This window comes from Leptidea sinapis, chromosome 24 (genome assembly GCF_905404315.1).
Source record: "Leptidea sinapis chromosome 24, ilLepSina1.1, whole genome shotgun sequence".
Classification (NCBI taxonomy): Eukaryota; Metazoa; Arthropoda; class Insecta; order Lepidoptera; family Pieridae; genus Leptidea; species Leptidea sinapis.
Window position 1 is genome coordinate 4,425,607 of NC_066288.1, and position 11,829 is coordinate 4,437,435.

General features: G+C 32.3%; 1 protein-coding gene across 1 annotated transcript; it reads right to left on the reverse strand.

Moving 5' to 3' along the window:
* Nucleotides 1-3,627: 3,627 nt before the first annotated feature.
* Nucleotides 3,628-8,386, reverse strand: LOC126971653 (transcription factor AP-4). The gene is made up of 3 exons (XM_050818027.1): nucleotides 7,994-8,386; nucleotides 7,346-7,511; nucleotides 3,628-7,001 (listed from the first exon to the last, which is right to left on the reverse strand). Exons 1-3 carry the CDS (start codon nucleotides 8,077-8,079, stop codon nucleotides 6,264-6,266), a joined length of 990 nt encoding a protein of 329 aa, XP_050673984.1. The 5' UTR covers nucleotides 8,080-8,386; the 3' UTR covers nucleotides 3,628-6,263.
* Between the last annotated feature and the right edge of the window lie 3,443 nt (nucleotides 8,387-11,829).

An 11,829-nucleotide genomic window follows, 5' to 3' on the forward strand; every position in this document is an offset into this window, starting at 1 on the left:
TGCTATAGAACTAAGCATATCCCAATAAAAAACATCTTTTTATTTCAGCTTAGTTAGAAATTATAAAACTTAAACATTAACATTTAACTATTTTTTTAATAAAATACAACTAGTTTACGAACTCGAAAGTGTCAAAGTTCATTCTGTTCAAAATTATAAATTATTCAGCGTATAATTGTTGTCACATGATTTAAATATAATATATTATGATTTGTGGAGAGGCAGACTGGCCTGACGGCATTCAACAGGTTTTGCTGGAGTTCGCCCTACGATAATGTCTAGTGCCAATATACTCTTTACAAGGTCTTGGCTGGAGCACAACAGGTGGGGTTTATTATCTTTCTAAACGTCTCTTGATGCAATGTTTCGTTAAAAGTCCAACTAGTGTTACGCATCGCACTTGTTTAAATTTCGAGTGACGGTTACCGAAATCTTTATCTTAATATAATAAATTTCGTGTCACGTTGTTTGCCCACCACGGTCACCGAAACTACTGAACCAATTTTAATCTAAATTTGCACACTGTGTGCAGTTTGATAATTTTTACGTCGATTCGTGACACTTAAATTTTTTAATTTCAATATTTTATTTTTGTATGAATAATTCTATAGAATTATTCATCTTATAAGATTAGATAATTTTTTACGCACTGTTTGACAGTTCTGGTATGACATTATTTCATTACAAGAACAGGGAATGATGAAATTACTAAGTATTGTAATGATTGAATTTCTACAACTTTTGTAATTCGGTATAAAAACATTTTAAATTTAGATATGAAATGTTGTATTTAATGCTTAAATGCATTTGTTTAGGTGAAGTGAAACACACCAGTCACCAGCTTGTATTAGGTAATATAAATATCTAGATCCACACCTGTCTGAACTCTGAATTATGGTTTGTTTGAGGTGCCACAGCGGGCGGTCAGGCCTCAAACCCAGTGGCGGCCTTAGGGGGTGGCGAACGCGGGGTGGGGTGGGGGGCCTCGCGCAACACCCCAAGCAAATAAAAAATAGACTTTTTATATATTTTTTTTCAAATCTTTTGATTTTGTTTCTTAATTTCTTATTTAGGTTGTAACATAACGGTCAAATAAAATAGAGTTAGTTAAGTAACTAGTTCATTTATTGAAAACACAATTCAAAAATGAATTATGTAGGACTTGGATATCGCGCCTCGAAACATTTGAAGATCGGTTTTTTAATCGCATAGCACTTGGGTCAGCTCGGGAGTCGGGACTTAATGTTCTGCTCCTCTGTCGCTCGGGGAATCTTCGTGTTTTATTTTGTTCGTCAACTCTTGTCACCCGGAATTATTTTGCTTGCAGTATGATTTACAAAATCGTTACTGTACATATCTTTAAATTTTGTTGAATATAACTTTCCTATAGTAGGTACCTATTTAATGTATTGAATGAGCTGGAAAAGTGTAAATTATATAGGTAGTATTTGAAGTCCTTTGTTGAATTTGCAAAATGGTGGATCATTAATTATGATGTTGAATTCATTAGAGAAGAAGAAGAAAGTTAAAAATTCAATGGACCCCATATTGAGTTCCTAATAGAACTTCTAATTTATGTTTTTTTTGGTTTTTGACTCTTATTTTTCGATTTTCTATAGTTTTTCACTATTTCGACATGTCCTAGTTAAGATTGCCTGGGAGGAATCGCAGAATGCACTTGGCATCTTCTGTGATTTATCTAAGTCTTTTCGTTGTGTTCAACATTCAAGCTGGTCGGGAAGCTATGTCGCTATGGCATAAAAGGAACTGCGCTCGATCTTCTGACTTCATATGAAAACAATAGAATTCAGAAGGTTGACGTGAATGGCAGGAGATCTCCTGGGACTCCTCTCAGTATGGGGGTACCACAAGGGTCTATTCTTGGACCGTTCCTCATCCTTATCTATTGTTAAACCAAATAACCTATTGTTAAATAGCAAGAAAACTAAATGTATTAAACTTACCGTACCAAATGTCAAAAATATACATGCAAGTGTTTTGTTAAACGGAGAGGTGATAAAACCGGTGGAATCTGCTATATTTCTTGGCATTACTCTAGATTCCAAATGACAATGGGGCCCCCATATTGAAGGATTGGCGAACAGACTTAGTTCTGCAGCATACGCGGTTAAACATATTAAACAATTAACACAATTAATTAATTAATTACATCTAACAAAGAGTACCTACTCAGACATATAAAATATGAGGTATAGTTTCATCATCATATGTGCAGCAGCAAAAGATGTACCTATAAAAGTATGGTAATATGTAGAGGCAATATTTATAGTGAAAAAAAAAATAAATAAATATAACTGATATTTACTTGAAACTTTCTGATAGAATGAGAAGGTATCGCCATTGCGAGGTGTGTTAAGAAGCACTATAAGAAATCATTTATTAGCACCTTAATTGAGAACTGTTTTTAGAAAAGTTTTTAAAGAATTCAAACAAAAAATCATAAGTACTAATTTGAGATGTTTACATTGTGTCTGTAATACAGATATTTTTGGTTGTCATAATACCCAACGTTGTAATGAAATAGAACTCTTCAAATTAGTTGGATTAAAATAATATTCATTTCAATCGTTCACCATTACTTCACGAATATTGTCTACTGTTCCGAAATGCGTCGATGTGTCCGAAAATAAAATAGAGTAGGATCACTACCGAAGCTTCGTTTAAATTTCGTTAGTTTACGAAGTTTCGATTCGGACAAAGAGAGTATGCCCCCTGGTCTGTGTCCCAATGGTAGGAAATTATGCAGAAAGCTTTGCTTTACTATGTTCTATACTTTGCTCACGCCGCGCGGGGGACTCTATTTTATCTTATTATAATTAGTTATATTCATTTTTTTAAATATGTTATGTATATAATTAATAGGAAATAATAATAAAAAGTTTAGTAATAGATAATAATTAAAACATTTTTTTCGGACCCGATGCAACGAATGTTAGTAAATTATAAATAATTATTGTCATCTGCACTTTCTAGATACATGAGTAATTCTACATGTGTGGCGCTTCTGTGGCCTTTGGCGGGCGGCGGTCGTGATCACTTACAGGTTACCAAAAATAAATCCGTACACATAGGTACCTTTTATAAATAAGGCACACTGGCACATTTTATGACAAACAATGACAGAAATCTATTTATCACTTTTACGCGAGAGAAACTGGGAGTCAGCTATAGGTACGTATCTACTTCATGAAAGTAGCTTAGTTTTTTTGGGTTTAGTCAAAGATAATACGGGTGTGACATAGTCATGTCACACCCGTTGACCCTCAGCCTACAAGTATGAAGTATCTGTATATTATACAAAGGTAGTCTGCTCTCAGCACCGGTATCAACTCCAGAGGCACACGTTCTGAGCAGTGGGAGAAATGCCATCCGACAGTTTTGTCTTACCTGTATTTAATATTCCTCGCAGATTTTGACGAGCACGGACATCGCTTGGGCAATAATGCACCCACCTGAACTTTTCTTACATCTATTCCGTTCGAATATTTTAATGCTCAGCCTACCCAATTATTTAAAAAAAATATTAGCTTTTTGTAAACCTTACACCTACCTACATACATACTGTCTTTGTGCGTTTTGTCAGGAAAAGTAAATAAAACACAAAGGTATCAATATTTTATAAATATTCGTAAATGTTTGTCAAATGTGGTACAATTAAAACCAAGAGGAAATATTTTTATCAATTTCATATAAAAAAGGAAACACTCATGCATCATTTTCTACACTTTATCATTAGTAATCCTATAAAGTGTAAAATTATTACTTCCATAATTACTATCTAGAATGTATAGGAACTGAGTCTCCAAGGGAAAAAGGGAAAATATGGCAAATATTTTTCACCCCAACTTATTGATATTAATAGGTCAATACATTACCCATGTATTATTTTCCCTTTATCTCTTATTAATGACTCCATAAACTGATAAGTATTACTATATCCATTTTCATCAAACTAATCATGCAGTCAATGACATACATTACATGGTATAACACTATGTGATCATTGTCACTATTATATTATTCTATAACATGACATAAGTGTAGAAAAAATCATAGAACCAATAAAAATGAACAAATATTTAAACCGAGTAAATGCTACATTTTGTTGAAATATTGATATTAAAATCGACAGAAACAAGTAGGTGGTCAATCAACAGTGTATTTCACTGATGTTATTTCTTTTGTTACATTGGTTTGAGTATGCATGTACAAGAAATAAAACACTAAATTATGTTGATTATGGACATAATACAAACTAATTAATAAGAAATAACCATTATAATACTTTAAGACATAAATAAAAACACATTATAAACAATTAACTTGTTTCTTTGACTTTTTCCTACATCTAGATATTTAACTACACTAATAGTATAACCAAGACTGTTATATTACATTGTTAACTATCTTAGAATAACATAAGGTAAAGGCGGTAGGCAGATGACTTCTTATAGATACAGACTCAGGAACAGAGTGCTAGCAGTAGCAGCAGTATAGCCCGCTACTGGTAGGTTCGGAAAATCTATGTTCTACCTGGACATGTGACTTTGAGACTTTTATGATTGCCTCAGTTTACAATAACAATGAATACAACTAATAAAAATCAAATGTCCAACAGTTGTATGGAGATTATTTACATTAAAATGAATAATTTAATTAATACTAATGATGTCAAATGTCTATATCAATTATTGCTGTCACAAATCACAATCTCAATAAAACTATGGGACATACTTGTTAAATTCTTATGCTCAACATTAATTTTAAAATACACATAAATAATTAAATAATAGCTAGGACTAGCTATGACAACACACACATACACACAATTATATTACCAACATGGATCCAACTAGCGTAACTTAACAATGAATTAATGATCAGTCTTTATAAATTCACATCCCACCACAAATGGATGGGACCACGGCACTATTACATACCTAATACATTGTACATCACTCTGTTGCTGAGTCAAACATTAATAATTTTACAAGCAGACTACTGAAAAGCTGTTCAAGTCTCACCCAATTGGGTAACTGCTTCTATGAGAATATATAAAACTAAAGTAATTGCCAGAAGCATGGAACATGGTGTCTGTTTCATAAATTGTTATCTTAGTATATAAATCAACTAATATGAAATGAGACTGTTTTCCACAAGAGATGATCAAATCACCATTTAATCTTGGACTTTAGCTATCTTATGAGTTGAGAACGGCACAAATACAAATTTTGTATGTAAATTGTTAAATATCTATAATAATTTTTCAATTTCCACTACAGTATTTCTTAAAATGTCACATTTGATTAATAATTAAATACTTACGAAGCAATATTACAAATTTAGACATAGAATATTAGATCTTATATATCATGATTCCCTATGATAATGAATAATAATCAGTATGGTAAGAATAGCATGGAATGCATTTTCTTGCTCAATGTGCACAATTATATAATCTAGATCACTGGAGTGCAAAAGAGGAGCTTTCACTGGGTTTTAATATATTATCTACATTATTAGCTAAGCATAAGGTTGCATGCAATACCTCGTAAGATATTGTCTAATAATGCAACAGTACTATTCCAATGATTTACACTGAGCACTAAGGCTGAGATCTACTGAGTGTTTGCTCAGACTTAACTTACGTAGAACTTAGCTGTGTGTAAGCTTAGCATAATCATTTATTTCTTTTTTCTAGTCATTTAACAGATGATATTATGCTAAACATAAGTTAAGACAGCCCAATGCCCAAAGTTACCATTTTATCACACTCAGCAAAGTTTTATGTAATCACAGTCTAACTACACTCTTTAGATCACAGCCTAAGTATCTATACTTAGTATGGAATACTCACCTTCCATCATTTTATCAATTAAACTCCTATTTAAATTAATTTCATTAACCATCTATAAAGTACCAACACATGTGGCACTCACTGGTGTCAATTGCAACCCATTCAATTATATTATAACAATTATTGCATAAATGCTGCAATAAAAAATTCAATAATTTTCTTATATTTGAGACTAAACTAAGCACAGCGCCGATCTATGTGTATCTATTCCCTAACCTTCCATTCATCTTTACTCCAAAATATAAAAAAAATAAACAAAACAGACTTATCAATTTGTCACTTTGGAAAAGACAATATACAACTAAGAGAAGTAATAATATTCGAGGAGGGTCGGGAGCACTCTTCAAATGGAAAAAAATTAAGCCATAGGACTAGTTCAACTCAATCACGAATGCTTTACAACAATGACACCTGGCCGTTGAGGCAGTACAGCAGCTTGATCAGGTTTTTTAGTTAAAGCAAGTGGGGCATCTCCAGATTCTTCACGGAAAAGATGATCACCTTCCAGGTGACGTATGGCTTCAACAATTGTTTCAAGATTTTGTCGGCTGGTGCTAGCGACATAAAGTCTTGAAGGGTGATCATGTGATGCATCAGGGAGGACTTCCACTTCAACACGAGGTTCAGCTTTAATAGCAGCTTCCAAAAGAGGTGCAGCAGCTGTAACCTCAACTCTGCTCTCACGTTCCTCTGATTCAACTTTACATTCAGGGACATCATCCTGCTCAAAATGTACAACTGTGTGTGCAACTTCTTGTTCAGCTTCAGGATATATTTGAGCTTCAAGAGCACTCAATCTTTCTTCTAGCAATCGACGCAATCGTCTCTCACGTTCTAGCTGGACTTTTATTTCACCGTTATCTGTCTCCTTCTTCTGGGGAACACTTGATACTGTTATGACTGCAACAGGTTCTGGTGATATTGATTTGGCTTTATCATCAGTTGAATCGGGTATTATTGATGGTACATGAGATATAATTTCACTTTTTCTTTTCTTCAGAGGTATCTCTCCACCCTCATGTTGATTCAATAGCCTTTTTAACTGACAATTCTGAGATAAAAGTCTAGTTTTTTCCTGTTCAAGTGAATAAATATATTCTGCTGTCTGTTGAAGAATTGCTGCCTGCAAAAAATAATATTTTTCATTTAATTTAAATAATACAGATAAGGGATGTAAGGATAAGAAACTGTAAGTTTTTTGGGATTAGGTTTAAATATTTACATTATACATAATATTTGATTGCTTGATATGGTAAAGATATTTGTTTAGAAAAATCACATATTTTGGCCAATTATGCCAACCAATAGTATTGAGAAATTACCTATACTGAATTAAGCATTTGGTGTGAATTCTAACACAAGAAAAATATTGAAGCAAATGATTTTGATATTCTAATACTGAATATTTTTTAAACAAATAAACCAAGTATTAAGGTTATTTAATTAAATGGTCACAAAGTGACTTACTTTACTCAGCTTTTCACCCTCATGCCTTGGTAACAATGTTCTTAATGCTTGGAAACCAGCATTTATACTTTGCATCCTTCGACGTTCATTGCTGTTTGCAATCTCTCTTCTAATTCTTTTCTCTGCTTCCATTTTTTTCCCTCCAGATGGCAGATATTTATCACTTCTGCAATTTATAACATAAGACTTAGTTTTAAAATTGGAATAGAGCATGGGATTTTATTATGACCCAAATAAAACACAAAAAAAAAATACAAAAAATAAACCAAAAACTGGATTGCTAAAATTTTCATTCCCTACCATTTTTTGGAATAAAAGAGTATTATTTTTATAATAATACATTTCTTCCTTAGTGAATAATTATTATGAATGGAAATACATTTAAATAGTAGTTTTACTACAGATCACATGTTCGGTAGTGAAACAGCGTTTACTACGCCTATTTGAGTCAACCAAACATGGCGGAACAACAGCTGACTATACACCGGTACAGGCCGAGCGGCAATTTTATCTGTTATGCTTTGTTGTTTATGTTATTGTTGATAAAATCTTACATTCGCAATAGCAAAAATAACACAATTAAGTTATGCTATTATCGTTTTAATCGTAGGAATGACGAAAGGTAGCGTAACCACGCCGGTTTCCTACCTTGTGATAGCGTGATCGGGTGCGTCCTCTTCGTATAAGTTGTAATCTTCTACTTCTAACAAACACTCATTACTGGTTAATGACATAACTTTAACAAAATATTTGTGTTATGAAATATTCCACATCAATGCCCTTCTGTACCGAAAATTACATCTAAATAGAAGTCAGCAAAGCAAATGGCGGGAAATGACAATAAGTCCAGTCAGGTGACGCCACACAATTTTTACAATACACAGCAATTATTCACACTGGATAAAACTATTTCAAGAGTTTATTAATGAAATACATAAAACTTCACTTCAATTTTTGTAAAAAAACACAAAACACATTATTATTCCAAATTTTTATCTGCATTTAACTCACTCTACATTACAGAAACACGACATAATTAATATTATCGATAGACGACTAAAGCTATCGTCAAACCATAGACGATAGACTGCCAAGCAATATAGATATGATATTAGATATATAATAAAAATTAAATGATGAATCACCCATTTATTATTAAATTAATTAATGGTTGATGATCATGTATTCAAAAATTATAAATAAAATGTATTTAAATAAATATCATAAATTCAATAATTAGTGCCATGCTGGTAGTTTCTCTAAAGTTGAAGTATTAGATCAGAGTAATAATAAGAGAATTAAAAATGATCTTAAATCAAAGAAACATTAAGAATAATATTAACTTTAAAAATCATATCATTATTAATATTTCGTAATTTTAAAATATAATAAACAGAGATATAATCTACCGTGTATCTAGATCCATCCTACTAGACTACTAGGCGTAGGCCGTAAGGACACCGAACAACTAAAAATGTCCGGAATACCATATTATATGCCTTTTTCTTAGTAGTTTTTTCCTGTGGTTTCACTTACCTAGAGTAAATTTTTGTCATTAAAAATCTATTGTTAGTTACACACAAAAAACAGGCATTTGGTGTGGGGGACTTTTTATTACTAGATAGAGCATAATTTTATACCGAATGCCTTAATGAAATCTGTGTTTGCTAGAGAAAATATTTGCTATGATCATATCGGTGATTTCGAGAATAGAGACCTGTCTTCTGGCTGCCTGTCCATTTGCCCAGAACCTCTAATCTTTATCTAATCCTTGTCTTGGATGACTTTAATGCGCATTATGCTGACTGACTAAAGTTGAAAATTGAGTTTAATCTTATATTGGTTGAGTTTTCCACGTGGTTCCCAGATGTGGATAACTATATGCTTTCTTTGTTTAATCTACTGCTGACGACACATCTCGTAAAATACCAGGTCTACTTTGACTATTGCTCCTGGTCAAGAGTCGAGTGCCCTTCAAACCCCTTGTTAGAAAACAATAGCCTTGCAGAGTTTGGCACTACAAGTACTAAAATGACGATGTTTCTTCTTTGAATTTTGCCCTTGGAGTAGATTCAAATTCAAATATTTTTATTCAAAATAGGATTAAAAAATCACTTGTTGAAAGTCAAAAACCACCACCCATTTGAAATATTATGCCTTAGGGCTTAGATCTGAAAAGAACGGGCGCAAAAAACTCAGCGGGCTATTTTTTCTTAATTCACTTACAATGTATGTAGTATCGTACGCTTGAGAACGTTCGCTCCATTCCCAGTCTATGGTATCATTATTATATTAATAATGTAACCTTTACCACGCAAACGTTTTTTTAACAATTCTTTTGAACTTGGTAACATACGTTCATGCTGATGCATAAATACAAATGTAAAAACAATAGCTGACTACCAACAATAAGATTTTAGAAACAAGGTTATGGCGCTTGACCGAAGGATACGTAATAAGAAGTTTTTAGTAGGATATACAACTATAACTTCAGGTCCTCTAACTAAATCTATGCACATTGTAAAAATATAATATGTTGGATTCTTCCAACTTGGAAGGCTGATGATACTGCAGGAGTTGTCGTATAGAGGTTTACGAACATGCTGATTTCTCTCAGAAAATCGCTGACTAACTAAAAAAATTGTGTCTTCTATCGAGCAGGACTCGGAATGGGGTAAAATGAAGCTTTAGATGTTAAATATACACTTCACTCTGGTACCAAACAGAGCATGAGGGAATGCTTTATATTGATGAATAAGGCCTAGTACACAATTATTATAATTACTTTTAAGGCGCATTTATCACAAAATCAAAACCATAGATAGATTGTAACATAAGGCTTTTAAAAATCAAACACGTATAGTAATAGTTTATGACATCTCAGAAAAATATTAACACAAATTGAAATAACAGCATATTAGCTACCTTTTTTTGATTCATTTACTAATTACTTATTCAAAAAGAAAGAACACGATTTACTTCACGTACATTTTGGACCTATGTATCAGTATAATCGGGGCTTCTCTCCATTTAAATATCTAGTTCAATCTCTATGAATTTTACCACAACTTTGGAAACGTTGAGCGGTAGTGGGAAGAAATTTAAATCAATAGATCTATATAGACGTCTTGAAAATTTTACAAAACATTTACATAGAATAAAAAATAATCAAAATATTACATTTAAATTTGGAATCAATGATTTTTATATGATTATCCATTGTGGCGCCATTGTACACAATATTTTACGATATTAAAATGGAGTGGGGTGATAAAGAGAACCGAATCGCTGTGATTGCATTACACAAAGTATGGAGCCAAATGCAATTTTTAAAACTCTAAACCCCAGGGTTCTCATTTAGGGCTCATCCTTTGACCTTCAAAAAAACGTTAAAAATTTTCAAATAGATTTTTTTCTTGATTTGTTACTTTAATGATTTAATCTGTTTCTATCTATATTATATTCTCTGTCTCTTTATATATTATATTTAAGTATATTTCATTTTTATGTCAAATATATCGCATTTTGTGTAAAATTACCATGTAGCGCAAATCTAGTTTATTACGTTTAAAAATAAAGGAAACTAAATGTTTTAAGTAATAATAAGTATGAATTGTAGAGTAAAAGTCATAAATAATCGTTTGTTTCTGAAAAAAAATTGCGAAGGAGATATATACCGTACGAGAAAGATGGTTCGTTAGCACGACGTAATTTATTAGTTAAACTATTCATCCGAAATAATAAAAGCAGGTTAGTTTCTTTTTTATGGTGATATATGAGTACGAGAAGATGATCCATTAAATACAAAATAATGTCAAGCGTCATAGCCTACACATAACAGTGTCGTAACACAATACAAAAAGATAGAAGGTAAGGCCATTTTTCAATTTGTTTATACTTCGTAATTATGTAGGTACCGTAAAAATAATCATCGTTCAATATAATAATATGGAATACTTTTATTAAAAATAGCTAGTTTTGTACTGTGCTGTTGGAAACCGTTTCGCAAGTACTTGCTCAATCGTTTATAGTTGTTGCGGCAGTGGGCACTCTTCATACATTTTCTTTTTTCATTATTTTGTTTAACGTTTAGTTCCTACGCCATAAAGTATGCTCTAACTCTTCTCTTGCTTCGCTTATTTCGGGCGTCCTTTGACGCCACTGTTTTTTTAAAGATTTATCACTTCTTTTGCTTTTTTTTTACTTACAAAAGTAACTCAAAACGGTTGAGTAATTTTGGTGCATTACTTTACATACATTGTTAACCATTGAAACGTCTGAGCTACTAGAGCGGCTTGCTTCTTTAGTATAATGTAAAATCATGGAACATAGAAAAACAATGGCATTGAGTTTCTTGCTACATCCTCTAAAGCTCTAAGTAATTTCCGAACGACCTGGTGAATATGTGGATTGTGTTGTGTGCTTACTTCTATGAGTTTCTTAGTCTAAAATTATCGATATCAAATTCTCTGCATTCCATAGAC

Coding starts and splice junctions, on each gene's coding strand:
- LOC126971653 (XM_050818027.1), bottom strand. CDS start 8,079: ATGTCATTAACCAGTAATGAGTGTTTGTTAGAAGTAGAAGATTACAAC. Junction 7,512..7,993: donor CCCGATCACGCTATCACAAG/GTAGGAAACCGG, acceptor TATAAATTGCAG/AAGTGATAAATATCTGCCAT. Junction 7,002..7,345: donor AGGGTGAAAAGCTGAGTAAA/GTAAGTCACTTT, acceptor TATTTTTTGCAG/GCAGCAATTCTTCAACAGAC.